Source organism: Harmonia axyridis, chromosome 1 (genome assembly GCF_914767665.1).
Source record: "Harmonia axyridis chromosome 1, icHarAxyr1.1, whole genome shotgun sequence".
Classification (NCBI taxonomy): Eukaryota; Metazoa; Arthropoda; class Insecta; order Coleoptera; family Coccinellidae; genus Harmonia; species Harmonia axyridis.
The window spans coordinates 8257190-8283645 of NC_059501.1; the positions used below are offsets into that span (position 1 = coordinate 8257190).

A 26456-nucleotide genomic window follows, 5' to 3' on the forward strand; every position below is an offset into this window, starting at 1 on the left:
ATTATACACGAAAAAATTACAAAAGATTTCTTTTTACAGATAATCGGAATAGCAAATCACACACGTATGCGCTCCATACAATAATTTTTTACCAATAGGGACAGAAAACCGCTCCGCTTTTTCCACATCGAAGACGTCGGAACGGAGCGACGCGAAAACCTCCAAAACGACGCCCCTCCTCGGGCGCGCGCCTTCCCACGACGCCGTCGACGTCCACCGACGCTCGTCGCCCCCTTCCATTTGTCGGCGCATCTCCGTACACAGAACACCGAACCGAGAGCGACGAAATCGAAAATTAAAAAATTTTGACTTCGAAAAAAAAAAAAATTTCGGAAAATTGCTCCCATCGAAAAATAGCGTGTAGTCGGACGGATCGTCGGAATTTACATAAATTACGAACGGCCCCCTATAATTTGAGCGACGTCGGCGATTCCCAACGTCACGTACGTAAAATCAAGGTATACATTTATTTTTTTTTATAATTTTTACCTGACGTAATTGCGGACAGGCAGTCACGACATCCAGTCCGTAAGTCCCGCCCCTCGCAGCGTGCCGGCCTACGGAGCCGCCAAACCGGCCCGGGATTGGCCCGCCACGCCACCACGTGACCGGCCGTCGTCCTCCTCGAACTGGGAAAGAAACAAAAACAACCATCACTAACCTAACAGTAAGTACGGACAAACACGGAACGAGCGTTTCCTATTTCTGTGAACCGCACGCGAGGCAGTTTCGTTTGACAGTTTTACCCGAACCACAGAATCGCGTCGCGTGATGGTCCTTCGAGCCGGATGGTGTTGAGTGATTGTGGTGCGCTTTGTGGTATGTCGCTCGACGGTCAATGAGGATAAAACATCCTCTCCGGATGCCTACTGGACACTTGGAAGAGGACGATTTCGTGGTGGTAAAGACGAGGTCCACCACGCCTGAAGGCGCCGCGACGGCCGGAAACACCGGTTTCTGGTTGTCGGGGGCGCCTCATCCTGGCTTGCCCATGGACGGGACGGGGTGCAATGAGACGGGGTTCATCAACAGTCAGCCCTCGATGGCGGAATTTATGACTGCCTTGCCTCATATCTCTGGCGAGATGGCACATGGCAACCCTGGCATGAGTCCGGATCATACTCCTCCTGGAAGTGGTTATGGCATGGAGGTACCGCATGGTATGGGTTCTCCTGGTGTTAATGTACCTGAGTATCCTTGGATGAAGGAGAAGAAGACCACTAGGAAAAATAGTCAGCAAGGTATTTGAGATTATTCACGTATGAACTTTTTCAGAATCTTTTGATGTGTTACGTTTAGTGGTCTGGCGGCTTTCAGATTATGTATTGTGTTTATCTTTGTGATCTGATTGAGCTGAGTCTCTGCGTATTATTATTACACCTGTTTCTCCATGTTTTGGAACAAGAGATGCAAGAGCAAGATGTTGAAAATTAGCTACCTAATGTCATTCTTGGTGGCTGTCCTTCTAAAAGGATGTTCATCTAGACATAAAATACGTTCTCTATTTACCAATACTGAAGTGTCGAAATTTTATCTTGGTATTAAGCGCAAAATATGCTCCGTTAAACGTCTTCTGCTCGCTCTTTTCTCTCTCTCTCTAAATCCTTTTAAAATGTATTAGTAAATTTTGTCAACCAGATAATTTGTCAGATACCCAAGGCTTTGCTTGAAGATCTTTGTAAGACATCCAAGAAGCTTAAAGCTCATAAGAACTGTTTGGGTACTGAGTAGACTTAGTGTGTCCATCTTTCTTAGATATCACACAGTTAATCGACATTTTAGAAAAGTATACCATCATTGCAGAAAAATCCTTCTTCACTAGAATGATCAGTACCCTTCGAATCAGAATTGTAAGCCTCTTTATTAGAGTCCCGTAAGATATGTTAACCATAGAAAATTCACCAGATTCTTGAGGTTTTCATTCCGAATCCTTCGGATCTCTATGAGACCACTGAGAAGATCAAAACTTATTAGCTTATGAGCACTGTTTGGGTTTTGAGTTGGTTTTGTTGTTGGGAGAAACCAAATTTTTATAACCATGATAATTCTAGATTTTGTTTATAATAAAAAAATTGTCCGGTTCTTGAAATTTTCAACGATGCTTCTGACATTCTATGACACCTATATGAGGAGCTCGAATCATATGAAAAATGTTTGGGTTATTCCTTAGATACAACAATGTTGATCTGAATGGTAGAAAAGTATTCCATCCTGGTAAAGAATTACTTCTTCAATTGAATGATTGGAACCAGTTACTTAATCAAAACCTAATTGTATAACTCTCTTTATCATAGTTCATTTCATACAAAAAAGTTAGATTCTTCAATTTCTAATACCAACCTTCTGGTTCAGTTCTGGCTAGGCTTCGTTATTCTGTGTTCTTCATTTTCCTTGCATTGGACACAGCACTTTAATGACTTGAATTGGTAGAAAGGTATATGTACGATCATTATAGAAAATTCTTTCTTCAACTGATGAATTTGGACCAGAGTTTTTCTTTTGTGAGTTTTACAACCATCCCGTTAATGATTCTAGAATCTCGTCAATCATTTTCATGGTTCAATCACTATTTATTTGACTCCTGGTTTTAAGGCTTTATATAGATTACACAGACCTAGTAATAGGTCTTTTGTTTGTATTGAAAAATATCCGTATGACTTTCAGACTGGTGTAGCCTTTTTAAATATTTTATAACCAATCGCATAGGTTTTTTCTTTTTTCTGAAACATGTTATGTTCTCATATATGTGATTTTTCAGGTAAAATTACAGGGCATATAGATGTCAAATTTAATTTCTTCAATTCGTCAATAACGTAAATTATACATTACAGACTTCTTGCCAAACTCTTATCTTTAAAATTAAATTAAATACATTTACATTTTTCTCCACCTGAAAAAATTATCCAGAAGGTAGTTTCTTCTTCCCCATCAATGGAGGTTGGATATCATCCATATTCTTTATTGTTTTTCAAATGAATGAATCAGTATTGTGTCAAAGTGGCTTATAAAACTTTTATTCTCTCATAAACTCCATATTCACCTAAACCTCTTATTTCACCCTATTACTTCCTCGTTTAAAATCAGCTTTATGACCGCTACTAAAGTTTTAGCTTTACACTCAGTATACATTCCTGAACAAGTGGATTGTAACAATCTGTATAGGTGGTGTTCGAGAACTCTTCTTATTGAAATATTATAGAAGAACGTTTATTATCCCCCTTTGTAAAATGATGCAAATCTGTATGCTGAAAAGAGTTCACTGAGGATACTATTACTGAGCTATAAAGTCACCCCATACCTACTAACCCTCGTTTTTATTACACTTGAAACCGTACTTATCAGATACCCCCGATGCTTTCGCTCTCTGTTTTGTATTTCTCCGGGATTTGAGAACAAGATCTATTTGATTCGTTGAAGTCGATTGAATTTGATTCCCCTCATTCGAATATATCAACAGTGATTTTGGAAAGTAGTTTGGTTGGTCCCTGTTTGAGTAATAAATCTGGAAAAAATCGGGAAAAATTCAATATGTAGTTCTTTATATTCATAGCAATATGTCCATGACAGAAAAAGCTGAAAAGAAATAAATAAAGAGGAAAATGAACACTTCAATGACACCTCACCGTAGGCTTATTCCTATATTATTTGATGGTTACATCCAAAGGTGAACTACATATTTGAACAGTTCGCTCGATCACGAATCTGTGATCTAATCAAATTTTTTCCGCTCATGCGACCGTAAACACGATAACTCTTCAACCTAAAGATACAGAAACTTTAAATTTTCGAGATAGATTAGGAGTAGGTAGTTGAAATCACAATAAATTATAATAGACGGGTTTTCAATAGGAAATACACTATTTAAAATGGTTATTATGGCAGCAATGTATATTATTTTTTGACATTTCTTGTGTCAATCGTATTCAATAGGCTATGCCATTTTATTTTAGAACGGTAGAAGAATTCATTCAATTTTTGTTATGTTGATGTAGACGAAATAGAAAAGGAATACTCTTTACACGATGCAGGATTACCAGTACCAAGTACTGAGCCGTACTTGGTACCACTTTAGAATTTGTTCAGAATACGACGAATAGTGAGTCTATTAACTGAATAAAGTCGTCCATGAGTTATTATTTTTAATCCTCAGTTTTCACAAATGAACACTAATTTTGATGAAAAAAATTAAATAGCTTCTATCTTTCCATAATTAAATGTCATAACGTACTGAATACAAATGACATAAGAAATTTCACAAGTAAAACACACCGTCGCAATTAAAACTATTTTTTGAATGATGTTATTCCGGTTGGAAAACCCTTCACAGAACATACAGCGATTCTGTGGTCTCACAAAAAATGCTTTTACTTGGTGTCAGGAGCTTTTGGCGCGCTCGTTGAATAGAAATAACATTATGTAGTTGTGATTATACTATTCTTCTGCAAATTGTTCAAATAGTTATTTTACATGAACAAAATAAATTTCAACTTTGTCAGATCAGAAAACATAGTGAGTATTTTTTATTGTCCTCTTAAATTTGCTATGATTCTGACACGATCGGCAAGAAATTTTGCACGGAGCTTGAAATTGTTATTTTCTAGCAACAAGCAGAATTTTAACTTGACAGATGTACTATACTATACGGAATAATTGTAATTTTTCGATATCATGTGTATGTACAGGGTGGGCAAATAAGCGATGTGCGGCTATATCTCAGGATCCACTCATCGTAGAGACTAAAAAATTTTTTAACACTAATGTGTACAAAAAAACACACTGGAAAATGTTTTGAAGTTCATACCTCTACTGCTTGGGGGCGTATTAGCTATCGTCGAGTAAAAAAATGAATTTTACTCGAAAATGTTTTAAATAAAGTTGAAGAAAAAATAACATCAACGTAATCCATGGAAAATTCTTTATGTTTTTGAATTATCAGTTTCGATTTTACGACATCCTATAAGGGTGGGGGAAAGGGAGAAATCTGACTGATTGAAATGTCTGTAACTTCAGTTTGGATCAACATTTTTGAGCAAATTAGATATCGTCTGAGAGAAAATATCTTGTAGATTAAGGACAAAATACACTCATGATAAATTTATTTTTGCTGCTTTTGATAGGGGGCGCTAAGTCAGAAGTTCATTGTTTTGTTCATTTTACTCCGAAATTTCAAATATAATGATAGAATTTTCTTAACAGAAACAGAAATTCCATTAAATTTGCATGAAAAAACCTGAAGGTCGCAAAGCTATAGCTTCAGGCGTTCTGGAGTTATTTCTAATGTCCATATTTCCGGATTTTGCTATTACCTAGTGAACTTAAACTATACGCTTCGATTCGATATACGAAGCTATACCCGGAAAATTTCAAGTTTCCAGATTTTCCATTTTCTTTATAATTTGATATAATTCAGTACAGGTATCAACAATACTTCTTGATTGTAAAAATTTATGGTGGGATCAAGATGAATTTGCTGCGATTGAATCGATTTTTCAACAACAATTCATACTTATGCTCCTGATGAGAATATATTCGGAAATTCCTTTTTGGGAATGAATTCATTCACAATTAAAAATTTGGAACTCGCAATCGTCCCAAATGAAAACACTCAAATCCAATAAAAATCTCAAACTTCGCCTTGTCGACACTATCTATAAACATTTAGTACATAGTACATCCTAATTTTACATTCTACGAATAGTAACTTTATAATAAATGTGTCTAAAACTGCAAATGAACTATCATTTGAGGAAAAAATTATAGAAAAGGAATACTTGTGATATATCTACTTCAAACTGCAATCAATAGTTAACTAGCGTATGATAAATGATGTTCCAATAAAGATGTCTAAAAGTCTCCTTTGTCAGAAACATGTTCAAACACTGCCTTTGCTCAATTTGACTTCACTTGATTTATTGTTTGTCTCAATCTATTCAACCGTTGTGTCGTTTGAAATATATGATAGCCACTTTGATTCACCCCGATTTGTAGAAGATTGCCCAAACTTCAGTCCAGTTCCGCAACGCTTTCTATGGCGCTCATATCCAATTCTGCTGATGCTTGCATGTAAATATGCGCAATTCTTTATATGTATAGCACCACTTACGGAAGTTTGGCTAATCTATTTGTAAGTTATTTCGAAAAACATGTCAATTTACGAAATAACTAATAACATCCATATTCATTGTGCGTATTGTCAATGAATTCTGTCATAAAACATTATCTTAGATCCTTTTTCTTTCCATCAACAGTTCTGAGAACATGATTGCAGAACAGTAGAACATGTATTTACCCGATGCGACCATTCCATTTTCTCTGTCACATCTCCGAACCGAAGCGAAACAAGTTCGTGGGATACAAAATCACAATGTTCCATTCTTCATGACTCCTAAAATAAAGAATTGAGGTTATTCTCTTGAATACAGGCCGCGTATTTCCCTCTAATCTATAATCATTTTTAATAACCGACATCCTTCGGTTCATCCTGAATTATACAAGCAGAGAAGAAACCACAACATGGAATTGACAATGAAATAATTATGTAGATTACACCGTCTTCCTGGCATAAAAAATTCAGCGTTTCATTCTGTGCGCCATGAACGGGAAAAAAAGAGGAAAAAAGGAACCTTCGTGATGCCAGGCACCAGTAACATTGCAGCAGGACATTAAAATATTATTGCCTATGAGCATGCAATGTTGCCGGGTAGGCGTTGACATTTCTGCACGCAATCTTACCTTTGTATGGCGTTCTCTCTCATTTATTTAATAGTAATGCGAAGCGCCCCCTTCTATTTTTATCGACAACTACTTTCGGGAATTCGCGCAAAACATATGGTTCTTTTTTTTTGGTAGATTGATGGCTTGGTTATTAGGTTTCAGTCGTGTCAGGTTACAACTGACGGCGGTGATATTCATTAGCTTGAGTGGTCATCATACCGATATCCCTAAAGGACTGATCCGAATGTTATTGATGCCATAACCATTAATGGATCGATTTTTACGAACAGCGGCGTAGAAAATGTTATGTTATTCTACTGACAGAATTGTTCGATTTTTGATTTACTATTTGAAATTTTTTATTTTCAACGCCCTCTAAAATATTCACAGTTGGTTATTATACCGCATTGATCCTTACTCCTACAAAATACAGTTTTTGTTACCGCAATATCCTACTCTGAATTGTTTATTATTAATACCTTCGATATGACTGTCCAATCAACCAACAACGCTAGCACAGGGTCTGGCAAAAGGAAGGCACAAGTTCGAATCTGATAGGGAATATAAACTTTTTTAAGGCAATTTTGATTAATTATTTTCAAGAGGTAATCTTTGAAATTGATCACCAGTTCCCATAAACACTACAATGTATTCGAAAGAAATTTGAACCGAACTATAGATACGAAATAATTTTCTGACAAATATACGGTGAGTTAGGGGTTCTCTGAGAAATACCATATGTTGGATTCATCAGGAGAAGTGCACATTTAACGAATGTTCTACACAATTTCACAGAGAGATCATCTCAGCATTTTGGCAATTAATTTAAGCTTAGAATCTGAAGTGCAGTTATCTGTTCTTTCAGTTTAAATTAATTCAAGTAGTATTCGGAATTACCTACACAATCACTTCTACATTATATAATTCCGATTGGAGAGCTTCAATATTTTTGTGTTTAATAATAGTTAAGATAGGACTTCTTCAAGAAGGATTATACAATGAAGCTGTATTATTATTATTATTTGAATCGGATTAGATAGCTTTCATTTTATTATTATTTAATGAATTTTCAATAAAACACTAATTTGATTAAAATTGACATATCAAAGTTAAAAACCAGTTTAGTCGATTTCGAAAAATATTCAGATACTATCTAAAAAATTAAGCAATGACATGAATGAATAAAATGAATTGATCTTCTTGGAAATTCTTGAATGTCCTCGAATATTTGATATCGTGTTCTTCTGCATATATTGATATTAATTTGGAAAAGGTCTTTGTAAAGAATATGACAATATTTGTTGATATCGTTTCCATTGATTGCAATTGTGTAATTATTGGGAAATAATATAATTTTTCTATTAGAATATTGAGGAAATTATCTGTTGGATTTCTGATTATACTACAAACAAAACGCGCATTACATACAACCTTGGAAAAAAATATAAAGTTCAGTAGACAATCAAATACTTATTTATACCTATTTGTAATAAGTAAGTTACATTAAAGCTGATAATTGAGACGATTGATATTACGTTAAATACCTATTATGAGCGATAATTAATAGTCTAATTTGAAAGAATGCATAATGAAGAAAAATTATATTGTTCATTAAGTTTTCTTCATTGAACTGAAAACAAATCATTTTATCTATTAAAACATAAATTATGTAGATATTGAGTTTGGGGAACCTCAGATTGAATTATTTAAATTGAAAATTACTACAATAAACAAAATGATCTACTTTTTAACTGCTAGAACTGCTTCGTAACTACCAGAACTTGTTATCAACTTTCAGAACTCTAAAAATCAGTTCCGAACTCAATCAAATGAACGATACTTTATAAATATAAAACAACAAACTTATAGGACAGCCCTTAAAAATTTTTTCAGCTCATATATAAACCACTTAAGCGTCGGCTAACAAATTAATCTGTTATCAGGACATTTATCGTATATGGGCCAAATGACAATTAACGACATAGTTGCTGGACGTGGAAGATGAAGTGGCCCAACTATGGTCACAAGCATCGAAACTAACAAAATAGTACTGTAACTGTAAGAACTGATTCGGAACTGCCAGCACTATTTTCAAACTACTTATCTGCCAGAACCGAAATAGCCGATGAAGTGACCAAACTAGGGCTACGTGGTTCGAAACTAACAGAATAGTATTTTAACTGCCAGAACTGTTACGGAGTTGCCAGCACTGTTTTCCCAACTGACAGAACTACTCCTTAACTGTCAGAACTGCTTCGGAACTGCCAGAACTGTTTCTCAACTTTCAAAACTCCAAAAAGCGTTTCTGAAATGAACCAAATGACCGAAGCTCCATAATTATAAAAACAATAAACCAATAGTACAACTCTCGACCCAATAAAAATCGCTTAGCTCATAAATAAACCAATAAAGCGTCGGCTAACAAATGATCTGTTATCAAGACGTTTATCGTGTACAGACCAATTGACAAGGGGTATTAACGACATAGTCCCTGGACGGTCGTAGATAAAGTGACCAAACTAAGGCTACGAGCAATATTCAAATTGAAAGAACTACATCTTAACTGCCAGAACTGACCCAGAACTGCTTTGGTACTGCCAGATCTGTTTCTCAACTATCAGAACTCCAAAAAGCGTTTCTGAAATTAACCAAACGACCGAAGCTCCAAAAATATAAAAACAATAAACCAATAGCACAGCTCTAGACATTAACGACGGTGGAAGATGAAGTGACCAAACTAGGGCTACGTGGTTCGAAACTAACAGAATAGTATTTTAACTGCCAGAACTGCTACGGAGCTGCCAGCACTGTTTTCCCAACTGACAGAACTACTCCTTAACTGTCAGAACTGCTTCGGAACTGCCAGAACTGTTTCTCAACTTTCAAAACTCCAAAAAGCGTTTCTGAAATGAACCAAATGACCGAAGCTCCATAATTATAAAAACAATAAACCAATAGTACAACTCTCGACCCAATAAAAATCGCTTAGCTCATAAATAAACCAATAAAGCGTCGGCTAACAAATGATCTGTTATCAAGACGTTTATCGTGTACAGACCAATTGACAAGGGGTATTAACGACATAGTCCCTGGACGGTCGTAGAAAAAGTGACCAAACTAAGGCTACGAGCAATATTCAAACTGAAAGAACTACATCTTAACTGCCAGAACTGACCCAGAACTGCTTTGGTACTGCCAGATCTGTTTCTCAACTATCAGAACTCCAAAAAGCGTTTCTGAAATGAACCAAACGACCGAAGCTCCATAAATATAAAAACAATAAACCAATAGCACAGCTCTAGACATTAACGACGGTGGAAGATGAAGTGACCAAACTAGGGCTACGTGGTTCGAAACTTACAGAATAGTATTTTAACTGCCAGAACTGTTACGGAGTTGCCAGCACTGTTTTCCTAACTGACAGAACTACTCCTTAACTATCAGAACTGCTTCGGAACTGCCAGAACTGTTTCTCAACTTTCAAAACTCCAAAAAACGTTTCTGAAATGAACCAAATGACCGAAGCTCCATAAATATAAAAACAATAAACCAATAGTATAACTCTCGACCCAATAAAAATCGCTTAGCTCATAAATAAACCAATAAAGCGTTGGCTAACAAATGATCTGTTATCAAGACGTTTATCGTATACAGGCCAATTGACAAGGGGTATTAACGACATAGTCCCTGGACGGTGGAAGATGAAGTGACCAAACTAGGGCTACGTGGTTCGCCGAACCGTCTGTAAATGGAGTGTCGGACGTCGTGTACGGTCATAATTCATTGCCGCCGCGACGGCATCCTCCCGCCGTCGGTTCTGTGGAGAGTCGGCGAGGTTTGCTGGTAGAAAAAGCGGCTCTTGCTAGGGCTACAAAAACGGCACGAATTTATTATTTCACCTTCGAGCTCTGAAGGTTCATTCCTCTGGTAACTTTGAATGCCGTCGAGGAAAAAAAAGGATTGGCTGGAGGATGTTCAAGGTACCTTTTTTTGTTATTTTCGTCACTTTAAGACACGGAATGAACGAAAGAACATATATGAAGTTGATAAACAAGAAATAACACGGAAATTGTTTTCTCTAATTCTGCGGCAACTCCGTTCATTCAGCCCTACCTTGTAGAACAAAATTGTCCGGGAATATCTCAGTTTCACACAGATTTTATGATTATATTCCATTATTATATGTTGGTACTTGGAACTCATCTGTCAAGGATTTATCTATTAACTGTGGCAGTTCTGCCAATCAACATTTTTCAATGCGAAAATCACTAAACAACATTTATGAGAATATTCATTTGAATTAATGAAATATTCTCATAAATGTTGTTTGGCAGAATATTCCATTAATTCAAATGAATATTCAGTGCTCGATTCAGTGTATTAGAGAAAATATGATATACTCATTCATATTTTGAATTTTGAACTCTTGAAAGAATATCAATGCCTTCTTGACTTGTATTACGAATAAATAGTTATTCATTTTCTAAATGAAGAATGTAATTGCAGAGTCTAAGCGTCAAGAGTTTTCCATTCATGAACCAATTGCGCCTTTGAATATCTTGGGAATGATCCTTCTGAAATACGGCATAAATATTCCAATGCACATTTCACTTATACGAGTACAAATTGAATTTTGATCTTTAAGTTGAATCTGTTGTTACGAAGGTGGTGTTCTGGTGGTGTGATCCATATGAAATTTTCACATCATGCTTAAAAATGCTTTTATACATCAAATACACAAAATTTCAACTTGAACTGTTATGTTGCTTTTGAAATATTCTATTATCTGGTCAAATCTTATATGCTTCTAATGCCATAATCAACACGCAATTTAGCACGAAGCTTGTAATTGTTCTTATATATGACTATACAAAATTTCAACTAGGTGGCTGTTGTGGTCGTTGAAATATTGGGTTTTTTTTTATATTCTTCTTGAATGCAGTAAACTCTTTTTTCACATCTAAATGCTCAATTTATCTCCATCGAATCAATTGAACTGCCATATTCATAGAAACTCTAGTCGGATTAGCGAGCTCAACTTAGAACAAGAATTCATCATCGGTGAATCGAAAATTATTGTTGGAGTCTCAAAATTCGGAAATTACACCATTTTAACGAAATGAACTGAGAGCGATCGCTTTGAAAATCTTAAGCCCCTTACTTTCAAAAGTTTTCGAGGTAAAATGTGTCAGTAATGCATTTCGAGAAAAATACAATTAATTTCCATTTCAGTCTTAAAATGAAAAATTCTCACATTGTGCAATGACACAGCGCATATAATTCATAATAAGTATAGCCAATTCTATAATTCACGTTTCAAGGAAGCAGCACGTTAAAAAATCAAGGTTATGTTCGTTTGACGTCACATCCATACCAAAGGAGCTGTCACAATAAAGTTATCTAGTTACTTCAATGATATTGGAGTACCTACCTAGTATTCCAAATTCGATGCTCACTGAAAGAATCTCGAAAATTATAAGAATTAGATAAAAAATCGAGAAGGACCTCCGATCTCTTTTTTCCTAATAATAAGATATCATAAAGCAGATCATAGATATCTGGATTCATTCTCGAGTTGAGGAGCGTTTCTGAAGAATAATTTTTTTTTTTTAATACGCATCTCTCGGGAAAAGACTGAGCTTATAACGCCCTTTCAAGCGCCCCGAGATGAATTTAGAAGAAATCTGTTTCAAATGGATAGAAAAAAAATCTGGTTCCATGTTATAATTAAAAGTTGGGAGAGATCGGTCTCAGGAACGAAAAAATTGATAAGTCTTACTCTATTTCTTCACAACGTTTCGGCCTTTATTAGGGCTTCTTTAGGCTAACAACAATAAGTTACAATCAGTGACACATGAACATGGAGAAACCGAATATTATGTAACTAAAAATTATTATATCAATTATTAAAAAACATCAAACATAAAGGTATATGACAACACATGAATTCAATACTCATGAAGTGAAAATCTAAAACGAAAAGATGAAACAAACTAATTTATCAAACATCAGAGCGGATCAAGCAAGATATCGGTATGGATAAATATATCGATAAAACGAAAAAAAGGAGATACACTCACTGTATATACTGAATATTTTCTGTAGATGAAAATATTTAAGTTTTTATTATTCTGACAGTGAGTAGGTATGCTAAAATTAGTGAAATTTAATCTACACTTTCAGAAAGTAGTTAACCTTTATCTATACATATAAAAGTTAAAAGTATGTTTGACTGCTCCGCGTACCAACACAACAACAGAAAAATAACTAGAACCGCCAAACCCTGCACCACATCGATATACCGTCCCTTCAATAGCTCTAATCCGAAATGAAACACCGCATTAGGATTGAACGATTCGCATGGGACACTCTTAATTAAATGATACTTCGCGTAATCTGTTTTCCCTGGCCACAGCGGGACAATCATATGAATGGCACTCCCGCTCACTTGGCCGAGGACCCTTGTCTCGCAAACAGCGGCTGTAACATAATCGGGGAGGGATGTCCAACTCAAACCTGGACTGTAGCAAACGGTATACGATCTGGGTGATATAGTGGATTGAGTATTGCATTAGGGGATTTGGCATAATTTCGAATAGATTTCTATTGTGATCCGTCGGTATGACTTCTTCAGATGTCCATGAGAAGGTGTTAGGGTTTGCTTTGTGTTCATTTCAAATTGGCAGAATGGGAAAGGTTATCAAAGGACCAGGCATTTGATTTTATGAAAAATTGTTAAAGGTTAATTTCAAAAGTTAGTATTGTTTTTGTAGACCTTTATATCGCTGATAAGAAGAGCTAATCATAAGACTCTGGTCAACGCTTGTTCCCTAGTTGTAGCTAAAGTGTTCAAAGTAGACATAGCGTTAACAGCTACAAATGTAATATTATCATAACTTTTGAACCAGGGAACATATTATTTGAATAGTTTTTCCGCTATTTTGCACGTAAAAAGGCTATTCTTCCTAGATTCTCAGGTTTTTTAATTTTTAAGGTGTATGTACTTTTCTCATGAGAGGCAAGGGAATATGATGTCAGCATTCTTGAATGGCACACTACTCAGCAAGTCTCTCTGCTCTGAAGCAGGATTCAGCCAGTATCGTAGGCTACAAACGTAGGCTGAAAAATATACAAGATGCCGCCTCCCGAAACACATTGCAAGAGCTTCAAGTTGGTGGCAATGATAAAAAAATCGAAAAAAAAATGACAAAAAAGAAATAATTCATACTGATGCCGACGATACTGTCTGGATTACGCTTTAGAACAGATAGAGACTTGCTGCATAGTGTGTCATTCAAGAATGCTGTTATTATATTCTTTTGCCTTCAATATTCCAATGAAACTAGAGAAATAATAAACTAATGATACAAATTATAACATTCTATGAGCAAAACAGCTAGGTAGATACGTTTTCCGCCTAGTCATGTAAATCATAATTAAATACGATAACAATTTTTAAAAATAAAAAAAACTTTAGAAGTATTGCTTTTTCAGCTACAAAGTAGCAAAAAAACAATTTCAATGTGATAATATTAGATGAATTTGTACCTACAACTTGGGAACCAGCGTTGACCAGAGTCTTCTTTTTATTGAGGCATAAAGGTCTACAAAAAACAATACCTACTAATATTTAAAAATTTTCGTCTACTTTACACAATTTTTATTTTTGGATTGATACCGTTTTCAGGAATGTCAGGAATAATTATCTTTTCACTTTATTGTAATTAAATTACTTTTGGCACTTTACAGATTTCATCGATTACTTGGTTGCTAGGCCAAATGCGTCGGTATAAGGGAATTGACCGATGTCAATTACTTAGATACCATTGTAATCACACTTCACTCAATAAGTGCCTGGCCTAACCAGTAAAATTCAATTTAGGTATTCCTAAAAATTCGACTTTCTTAGTCAACATTGTCACCTTCAAGAGTGATGCACGTACTCCAAGTCTCTTCTAAATTTTCAATACCGTTTCTGTAGCAAGGTTCGCCTTTGATTTCGAAAAAAATTTTAACCTTATCAATCAAATTTATATCCTTTAATTATTCTTTTGAGATCTGAAATATTCTGGAAGAACAAACATCTGAGAACAGAATGTAAGTCAAGGATATATAAAACATGTGTATAACATATGGCGCGGAATCAAGAGCTGAAACATCGGTCATAAAGAGAATCTGAAGAAAAACCGAGATGAAGACCCTGAGAACAATAACAGGATATTTATTGAACGATAGGCAGAGGAATACCAACCATTAGAGAAAAGTGGCAAACAGACAATGTTGTGAGGTGGATAAGAGCGAGAAGAAGGCAAAGGAACCAGCACATCGACAGAATGGGTCCAGACAGGATGGCCAAAATCGCAAAAGACAACATACCTCACTGAAGAAGACCATATTGGGACGTTATCCAAAACGATGGCAAGACAGCTGGCAATCTTCATTCCATGAAATAAATACATGAGGAAAATAAACCAGAATAAAACAGGCAATGTGCCTTCTAAAAGAGGAAGAAGAAGAGGTCTGTAAAAAGCCAGTAAACGTTTCTGGAAAATATGCTGGAGGCGCGATTTGAACGAGTGTATAGTTGATTGCTTGATTTACCAAAATGATCTTTTGGCTCGAAGGACCATGAACGAGTGTATGCTTGATATACCAAAATGATCTTCTGGCTCGAAGTACCATTAACGAATGTATGCTTGATTTGTGGATGAAGGAAAATACGTATGATTTTCACTTGTTTAATATGTTAACACAAACACTGTATATAACTATAATGTTATAATAGTAATAACTTGTGAATACCAAGTGAATGAATACTTCAATGTGAAATGACTGATGAATACTGAATTATTGAAAGCACTCTCTAGAGGTGGGACCATGGTGCGAGAAAGCATAGAGTAGAATCACAGGAGTTCTTCTTCTTCCTCTGTGAGCCTTAACACGATTCGTTCATTTTTGATGTGTGATTATTGTCTTGGTGAAAGTGACTTTTTTCTTCTCATTCGAGGAGGTGTTTTCTAAATTTCTGCTACAAATTTTCCAGCGTACCTGTGAACCCAGCCACATTATTCTCCAAAACGACGTAGACACCGACACCCAATGATTAGTATTTCAGATAGTGGGATTAAGCTAGAGTTATCTCCAATTCGGGAGAGATTTAAAACCCCAAATTGGATTCGCAGCTTCGGGATATTTTGCACCAACCATAATGCAGATTACATCAACAGAACCGGCTGATGCAACTGTCGCGCCGGTCGCGTAGAATTTTCGACATTTTCAATCGAAATTGATCTCGTTTTGACGTTTCGGTTAGTCGAAATTTATAAAGTTTATAATTGCGAAAACGCGCTGGCTGTGATTTGGAGATTAATGTACAAATTGAATATCGCGTAGCTATTAGAACATTTGTACGATCCGTTTTAATCCAACTGGGCCGAATTTGGTTATATTTAAAATTGTGGATGTTATTGCGGAGGTATATTAATTGCTTTAGTTTGTTTGTTCCATTGGTCGGATTATGAATTTGTTTAATTTCGTTTTTAGTCAGCGTTTGAGTTTGTCCTATGAATATTTATACATTCGAATGTGGACTATATTAACTCTGGATACGATATTGATCCTCCTAATGGGAAATTTATATTTAGGGAAATTAATTTTGATTGTATTGTTACTCCTAATGAATTGGGAGCAGGTAATCCACTAAAATTGAATATAAATTTGGTTAGGAAAGTAACGGAACATATTTTAAAATACCAGAATTGTTGTTATTATTTATGTTGCCCAGTTGGCACTATCCTTTATATCTACTCATGCAGATCATGAGCAAAATCTGTCATTCAGTTTGTTTACAGTATTCTGAAACAGTTTATTTCAAGCGAACTTAATATTAAAAATATTTTCAAATACATTGTAGATTCAGTAATGACTTGGCATCAGGAGCTCTAGCGCGCACGAGCTTCAAATTATTATTTTATTTCAATATGCAAAGTCCAAACTTTAAGTTGTTTTTTATCAGATTAAATAACAATACAATTTGAATACGTGCATCATTTGCACTTTTGTTTCTTTGCATATTTCAATATTCTTTCTCTATTTCAGTTTCGTAATGAGTTCATTACAGTTCAAAAACAGTGCTGAAATGAACTCATTGCAGCACTGTGTTCAGTTATATTTTTCGTTTTGTGGTTGTCAACACAGACTATCCTATCAAATTTCAACACAAGTCAATTGTCAATATAATATTTGTATATTGTGAAATGATTTGCAACATAATTCGCAACTTCTATTAATTCTGGAGTGTTGATTCGATTTCTTCAGTCATTTCACGAATTTAATGCGTAATTATAAATTATTTCAAAATTCGAAACGTACGAATCAAAATCAGATTCCGTAATCTGTCAATTTTCGTAACAGTCACACCAACTGCCAGGATATAATAAAAAAGTCACTAGGATGAAAAATCTGAATTTTTCATTGAATTTCGATAATATTTCACAAAATTTGTCTGAAATAGAGAAAATATCGTCTACTACTCGTTGCTGAAGGCAATTTCAACACTCATGCGTTCGAAAACTCGCTCCTACGTCGCTCGTTTTTGAATTTCGCATTCGTGAATAGGAGCCCATTCTGCAACTTGTTTTAGAATATACTATTACGATCTAATATTTCAGTTATTCTCAGAGTCTGATCAAATTAATTTTTCCTGTGGATATGTTATTTAAAATTTGAGGAATTTAACCATTCATAGCCATTTTCAGCCTCAAACAACTCACTATAATCCGAATGTAATGAAACAATGTAATCTTTACAATAAAATACTATTAAATAATAATGATTTCTTCATAAAAATAAATGCGTTTGTATTATTGTATATCATTTTGTATACTTCTGAGCATAGTTGACACCCAGGGTAAAATTGCGTTTTGACTGCTACTTTCAATTTTACTTTCTTGATTGCTATATTTTTGGGTGATGTTTGTATGAATTGAAAATATTCCAATTTTGTGCTTAAAATAACATCAATGAATAATTTGAAGAAAACGTTGTTTTAAAACTTAGCATATAAATTTATACTTTTATAAGTATTCATATAAATACTTTCAACACTTGAAAATAAAAAAGTAACGAAAAGATGATCTTTCAACGCGGTTGGGAAAGAAACATCGATAGCAATTACTCGCTGAAACATTGCAATCAATAACCGTATTTTCATAGTGCTCAAGAAGTATGATTTCCACCAACCTCATTTTTTTCTACCTTGACAACTTGTTGAATTTTTACCATTTTCTGGATATGTCTACCATGTCCAACGATTGTAACTGCATAAAATGACAGCAATTCGAAAGTCACGAGTCGTTGCACTCGAGCAACAACACTTCTTGAGTATGGAGTCGGTTCATGGTTAAAACATAAAAATGCTTCCAATGGCTGCTCTTTCATGTTACATGTGCGACAGCATCCAACCGGAAAATGAAGGTGTCTGATAAGTTCTCGGAAATTCTGGAAAGAAGATTGGATATTTGGTTGATGAGAATTTACACAGCGATAGTTATCTTGGATGAATTATTTCATGCTGGTCGAATAAAAAAAAACTACACCAAAATGTTGATGAATTCCTATTTAGTATAATAACTAACAAACTAACTGATTTCGACGATATCACAAGTTTGACCAAAAACCATCGTCTTGGCGTCAGGATATTTACTACTATCATCCTGAAATGAAACATGAACATTCTGAACATTCCAGTAAGTTTTCATTCAAAAACTAAATTTCGGATCTGTTGTTACAGAACTTAATTTCTGTATTCTGCTTGGAATTTCTTTGATACTATGAAGAGTTCAATATAAAAGTTTGTATCAAATTGAAAATACTATAGTTTTCATCTATTCGCAAAATTTTATATTGATGGTCGCTCTCGCTCAAGTATTAACTTTTTCGATATTCTAAAATTTCCACAGTTCTGATGAGACTGTCATCAGAAAATTTTGCATAAATCTAGAATATTTTATATCTGCACGCAAAATCTCAACTTGATCAAATCTGTTTTGAAGGAAATATTTGTTGTATACTTTCCAATATTCTTCTTAAATTTTATATGGTTCTATAAACCATGTATGACCATTCGAAATTTTCTTGTCCTGACAATTTGAGAACTACAGATTCGAACGAAATAAATTTTATATGAAATAGCGCGATTTCGAGCTATAAGCAATCAAGATTTCATGTTGCCTCACTCAAGCACTACTTAAAGAATTCAATATTTCTGTAACAACAGATAGGACCGCAACAGAATCGAAGTAATTCAAAATTTTGTAAGTATGTATAACAACAATTTGAAGCGTCTTGCAAAATTTTTGTTGATTACGTCACCAGAAAATTCAGGTAGGTACTTGAAAAATCTCTATATATCAGTTACAACTAGATTTGAATATAGGTTTTATGTGTAAAATAATCATTCGAAGGTTCATGCCCAATTTCATCAGAACTGTCATTCAGATCAAATACCTAACCGACAACAATAAATTATATCATATAATATGCAGATTCATACAAAATACATTAGGAAAAAAAAAAAATCTTACATATAGATGAAAGCTTTTAAGTCTTTTCTTGAAAAGTTACACACTACAGAAAATTAGAACAAAGTTATTTTTATTGGCTTCTTGAAATTGCTGAAGAGTTGAAGGAATTGCATTTTATGGGCAAGTTTTAGCAACAAACGGGCTACCTATTAAAATGTTTTTTCTTTGTTGTGATCCTTTAAAGAGGTGAAATATGTAACTCCCATTTAGTTACTTACCAGAAATAAAAAAAAAGACTCAATTTTGAAATATGTATTGAAAATAACTATTCATATCCTGATAAAAATAAAAATACCACATTGTCATGAACGGATCTTATGTAAAAGGAATCAAATGAAATAATATTTTTCCTCATTTTTGGAAACGGATAACTTTCCAAATAAAGACCTTATAGCTTTTGTTCAAAATAAGGACCCCCTTCAATTTTCGACATGAAATCACACCCAAGAATTTGCGCACTCATTTGGTAACACCATTTTTAGGTACAATAGTTCTTTGATATCTGAAATGGCGCAAGAAAAACAAACACCGAATGCTCCTAACTCAAAGGTCCCAAAGTCTGTGGTTTGCTAAATTTTTTTAAATAACTTATAAGTCAAAGATGGAACTTTTAAATATTCAATGTTGAAATCGAATATTTTTTCCAGTACCTAATATACCACCTATTGAACATTGATTTTAAAAGCGAATTTTTTGTTGTTGTAATTACGCAATCTCATATGATTGATGACTACGAAACCAAAATATTCCAAACCGAACGAAGCATACTCCCGAGTGAAACACAAGCATAATAATACCTGATTATATCGATGTTTGCGTTGGAATTTCCCAAAAGCTTGAAACCTCACGAATCCAAACAAACCTGGCTGGAGGCCTCTCTCTCTTCATTTTTCTCAATTAGGATTTCGTATTGTTGGGGCAACAGTGTTTTACAAGTTCGACCCCGCTCTGCAGTCAGACAAATACCGACAACGAAAATTTTTAGATGATTAATGATGCGTTTGAATTAAGTGAAGGCACAATTATAGCGATGCTCCAAACGGAGTTATTGCCAGAAACAAAAACTGGTATAACGGAGTCCGCTTTCAGATAGAATTTTCATTGAAATATTCCTTTCTCACGGAAGAATCGACACAATCTGGTTCTTCCAATTGAAGAAGAATGTTGGAGGTTTTTTTCGGTTTTTTGTTGCTCTTCGTATATTCAGGCTGAGAAGTTTTTTCGTTGAAAGATTTCGAACGTGTCCTTTGTGGAGATGTAATAAACTTATTATTGTTTGATAGTATTTAATTTCAAATATTATTTGGATTCATAACATACTTCCTACTTTAGCAATCTACTTAAGGTGAGAATTCAATGAATTGGTTTGCATGATACTTTTAAAGAAAAAATGATTCTCTACCTCTCGAAATAACTGGTATATATTTCAAACGATGTTGTCGAAATTCATACTGTTTTTTGATGGGTAAAAAAAAGTTTATCTAATGAAGAACTCATTGACAACGTTGAATCCTTTTTCGAAAGCAAAGAGGAATCTTTTTGCGGAAAAGATATTGGAGTATCACTCTTGAGGGTAACTATTTTGAGAAATGGGGCCCCGTACTCAGTGGATGAAGTGTTAACAATTCTAAGAACCTTATTTTGCATTATTTTCACATATGTTTTCTCGGATTAATTTATATGGCTTTCAAAAGCCATCCTTTGAAGATGCCGTTAGATAGGATAATATTTCAGATACATACTGTCAAATAGCTAATTGTTTTAATTCTTTTATATCGTAGTAATTATTTGCAATTTTTCCAATTTTTTGTAAAATCAAATCGCAATCTCTCAGAAACATAACATATTTTTTAGGATATCTGGACGTATGTTAGAAAGTCATTATATCTAATGAGTTTCAGAACAATTTGTTGAAATTGGAATGAATATTGTTGAATTCAAATGTGCATTTTTATATTTTTTTCACCAATATTCCAATGTATGTAAACGTACAATTTCAGGTCGACAACTCATCTTTTTTAGTTTACGCAGGCAAAATTTTTAGCAGAGCGTGGTTTCGATCCACGGACCTCTGGGTTATGGGCCCAGCACGCTTCCACTGCGCCACTCTGCTTATTGAAAAGTAGGCTTTTCATCCCTATTTAGGTGGTCTTCTATTATTCATTCATTCTAGTCTTTAAGAATTTGTTTTATATCGGATGATATTTGGATTCTTCAATGAAAGAAAACAGCAAATTTATTCTCGATCTGAAAGATAAAAATTAGTTCTTCTTTCGATACAATTAATGAAACTCGGAATATCAGATTGAAGCATTGAACATATCCTGAAACGATGAAGGAATACAAATCTTTACCTGCATTGGACAGTATAGGGATAAAGACATGACCTTTATTTTCAACAAGCAGAGTGGCGCAGTGGAAGCGTGCTGGGCCCATAACCCAGAGGTCCGTGGATCGAAACCACGCTCTGCTAAGAATTTTGCTTGCAAAGAAAAGAAAATAAGATAAGAAATCAAAATTGAGAATACTACTATAAGTGATAAACTTTGAGGGTGTAAATGGTTCGAAGAAATGTTGGTGGGACGAAATTAATATCATCTTTATCTGCCTGAGTAACTGAAGGAATGAATGAGTAAAGGTTTATTTGTTTTGTCCAATTATACCATTTGGGCAAAGCCTACTCCTTTCTTGCATTAATTGGCAAAATGAAAACTTTAAAATTCCAACATGTTACAATGTTTCACTGAAGGAAACTTTTTTTATTGAATCGATTTTTAGATCTTCAGTTGTCCCTAGACTATTTACAGTGGGACGATCTTTAGGATGAGATGTTATGAGTTTGCACTCGTTAACATTGAAGGACAAGTAGTGCAGGAAGCAAAATCTGTCCCAATCGTCATGGAACTTTCAAGCATCATCTGATTTTTTCAATGAATTTTGCATATACAATTTTGCAGATAACATTGATATAATGATATATAAAATGAAAAGGAGTGGTCCCAGATGAGAACCCTGCGGCACTCTACATTCAAACCTAGATGATTAAGCATAATTTACAATGACAAAATGAAATCTATCGCACAGGTATGATTTCACCGAACTCAACAAATTCGAGAGTAGATACTTGCAAAAGTGTCGCATGAAGGACAATAGCATTCGAGTGAGATAAGCCTAAATATTTTGTCTTACCTACATTCCATTAAATATTTCACTATTTCAAATTTGGGAATCCCTGCTCTAGACCGTAGGAATTATTTACTTTCTTTTCTACATCAAAAATTTTTAGCAGAGCGTGGTTTCGATCCACGGACCTCTGGGTTATGGGCCCAGCACGCTTCCACTGCGCCACTCTGCTTGTTGGCAACTTAATATTCTCTCCTCGCTCCAATATCAAGCTTTGCTGACGCTCTTGCAAAATACCTCAATTTGTAAAATTTATTCAAAAATTTCGAAAGGAATGAAAAACCAAAACTTCTATAACGAACACTGCTATAACATTTACACCGAAATAAATTTCTCACAACACAATCTTGTTTTTCTAATTGAAGAATACAATTTAAGATTTTTCGAAATAGGTACATCGGCAAAGGATTAACAATACAAACTTTAGAAATTGTCGGTTTTGTGTGAGTTTTGAAGGTGGGTACGGTTAGCTTTGCAGATACGTCATCAGTGACGTCATGCTAAGGCTATAATAATAGGTATTTGTATAATTCATAAATAAAAATTATAAAATTCATTGATTTCGTTCACTCAAAATATCTCAACAACCGAAACTAACCAACCGCACGCCCACAAGCATGCAAAATTTTCCCCAGGTCCTTCTACGAATTAAAGAATTCCTTCAATCAATCAACGATGGTCCAATCCACTTTTCCCCGCCCGTAACTAATGAACTTTTGTCTTGACAATATTAATGTTTGGGCGGGATAGGGCCCCGAAAAAAACTTATTTCTGTAATTTGAGAGAACATATGCCGGCTGTTTAAAAACATCGCTCGTCTCGCGAGGGGCAGATCATTGATGTCGATATGATGACGACGCGTCACCTTGCGCCCTCTGGCGGCCGGGATTGATTAATGATCGGAGATTAATTACGAAAGGAAAAGGGGACACGTCTTTCGGATTTTGTGCGGCTGGTTGGGGAGCATTTTCATTCAATTTCATACCTATTATTAATCTATACTTGTCATTAATTGAACTAATATTTTGTGGTTAGGTGGAAATTGTTTTTGGGAATATAGATTTTCTTCTTCTTTATCTGACAATAGTCGTATGATTTTTAAATCTCGCACATATCGATTATACAGAAGTTCGTGAATTGTAGATACAAATGAGCGATTCCTTGGTTAATTCTAATAAAAAATGTCCATTAAACATAAGACCTCAAAAGCTTTGTTTTTGAGGTACAAAATGTCTTGTAGTCCAATGATTATTCTAGTTTATCGAATTATTGCTTGGACAATGAGACCAAAACTAAAGATTAATTTATTCATCACAACTCATCTAACTGGATTTTTGAGATAATTTGGATTTTCCTGTCGATTTCATGAGAGTTATTTGAAATGTTTTCTCCTAATAGATAGGACACTATAAAAAAAAATATTTCTCTTTAGAATCGGAAAATAGTGAGTCGATTAATTGAATACTTGATGTCGTCCAAGAAATCTTCTCAAATTTCTCTCAGTATTCACATAAGAGCACTTATTTTATTCCGATCAAACGATTTACAATTTCTAAACGTTGAAGTGAATGAACGAAATAACCTACTGAACACAAAGGACATCAAGAATGTGTTGCCTAATAACCATTTGAAATTGCATCATTCCTATTAGAAAACATGTATAACGAATTCTTCGAGATATCTGGAGTTATTTTGGAAAGTCATATTATAGATATTCAAGTTTCTGATTATGTATTGATTTTTGTATACTATTTGATATAATTGTTTAGTCATTGGTCCCCAATATTTCATTATTATTGATCAATACACCTACAATTCTTATTCAATAAATCAAGTTATCACCTTCAGTTCTTATAGAATGACAACCACTTGAGTAGGCTAATTAACTGAAGGTTGAGTCAATTCAGTAGTAATTACCCGAGCAAAATTTTTAGCAGAGCGTGGTTTCGATCCACGGACCTCTGGGTTATGGGCCCAGCACGCTTCCACTGCGCCACTCTGCTATATGTAAAGCTGAGCTCTTGATGTCAGCTGAAGCTCATTCATTTAACTGTTGAAAGCAAATTTTACAATACGATTTATTATTTCTTCCTAAATCATGAGATATTTGAATCCATATATGTTTGTGGTAGAAATCAGTTACACATTGTCGTATAATATTGATATTATATTTATATAATAATATTGCAAGGAATGAATAATAACTTTTGGGTGCAGGACTGGCATTGGAGGTGAAACAGAGGAGCAACCGATTCAGGCGCCTCTATTTGAGGGTCGGCAATTCGGCCCAGTTTACATATTTCATCCTTAATTGATTCTTAAAAACAACATAAGATTGTTCGCTTGCGTTTTCCAACATTCCCTGCAATAAACATTTCCAAACTGCCTCTACTTAGTCGCCTGTATAATAAATAACACATCATAGCCGCCCAACCAAAATAAACAGAATTCTCATTGAAATAGGGATAAAGTCATAATGTATTCCACAAAAACGAAAAACAACACTACCTTCGCTTTTGTATTATTTGGCAGCCGATGTTAACACATTAACCTCAACATAGGGATCATTCCTACGATTTTCTAGTCGAAACTAGTTACTGTTTCTGCGAAATGTTTTTAGCGATACACATGTTTGTAATCCCAATTAGTTTTCGAAGAAATGCTGCAACTTTGCATGCCCTACCGTCCTTTGTATCTTGTGGTGTGATAGGAAATCAGCTATAAGATATAGTAGTTACACACTATTCATCGGCAGCAGTAGCGCTGAAAATTTATTTGCTTCATATGATAAAATTACCCTGATTGGTTGTGCCCAAATTCTATAATTGGACAAAAGAAAATTCATGCTAGTTTCGAAAGTTTGACTCATTTATTTCATTAATTTTATGATCAGGTGGATGAAGGTGATGAGAAATAAATCAATTTAGTCCCACCAGTTAGTTTCATATCAGAATTAACTCTCCCAACACTTCTCAACTATACATAGAAGCAATTCGAATTTCATATTAAATTTTTTTTTTTATTTATTTGCAACCAAAATTTTTAGCAGAGCGTGGTTTCGATCCACGGACCTCTGGGTTATGGGCCCAGCACGCTTCCACTGCGCCACTCTGCTTGATAAATAGTAAGGGTCTTTATCCCTATACAGGTAGAGTTGTGTCATTTTTCTCTCTCCTGCTGACGATTCGATTTTTTTCACATTATTTAATTCTTGTTCGCCGGTTACTCGTGGTTCGGTGACGGTGAAGAAAAATACACTGAAATTCATTCCCTCTTCACTTCATGGAACTTATATTCTTGGGAACATGCATAAGTATTAAGTATCAATGGAACTATTTCCAACAAAAAAATTATAATCATGATTCTCGTTTCAATTCTCCGTTAAAACTCGAATAAACTAATTCAGTTTATACAACCAGTATGTAATTCTACAGATATCAAATTTCGATTGTCAAAAAATTAGCTAAATTTTCCTTTCCTCAAAAATTTTATCAGATGATTTAAAATTAGAGATTCTATTCGAAATGTTCATCCTGAAGTAATGCAAGGAAAGAGTTCATGAACATTGACGTATGTCAACGAAATTCAATCAAAATTTGCAGCAAATATAGGATGAACATACAAAGACGAATTGGGTGGAAAGTTCTCAGCAATAATGTGAAATATGGGCCATAGCAATAACGATAAAGCAGAATAGCAGAAATATAAAATTTGACTGTTTCTTTTCTCACTCTACGCGAGAGAAAAATGACGATGTTTTATTTACAGCATCCGGGTAGGCACATTCAATTTTTATAACCTAACAGATGCAGACAATCGTCAGTTGTGTTCAGAGAAGATTCAAGACAATGTTATCCTTCCCAACAAAATCTATCCAATATTCTCCAGATATTTGTTCGATGTCCATTGTTTCGAAAATATGATCCAAAACTTTCTGAATGCTGCCCAAAAATTCTTTGAAATTTTTATTATTAT

At 34.7% G+C, this 26456-nt stretch overlaps 1 protein-coding gene and 3 non-coding genes across 4 annotated transcripts in view; 1 reads left to right on the plus strand and 3 right to left on the minus strand.

The window, feature by feature from the left end:
• The first annotated feature begins 358 nt into the window (after positions 1-358).
• The window catches only part of LOC123670632 (homeotic protein proboscipedia), a 68374-nt gene continuing 42276 nt past the window's right edge, over positions 359-26456 (plus strand). The window contains exon 1 of the mRNA XM_045604146.1: positions 359-1241. Coding sequence (XP_045460102.1) covers positions 839-1241 — 403 coding nt within the window. The 5' untranslated portion in view covers positions 359-838. The remainder of the gene's footprint in view (positions 1242-26456) is intronic.
• Positions 21340-21411, minus strand: Trnam-cau. Its single transcript has one exon. It is a non-coding gene; the product is annotated as a tRNA-Met (tRNA).
• On the minus strand, positions 22582-22653 carry Trnam-cau. Its single transcript has one exon. It is a non-coding gene; the product is annotated as a tRNA-Met (tRNA).
• Positions 24413-24484, minus strand: Trnam-cau. The gene has a single exon. It is a non-coding gene; the product is annotated as a tRNA-Met (tRNA).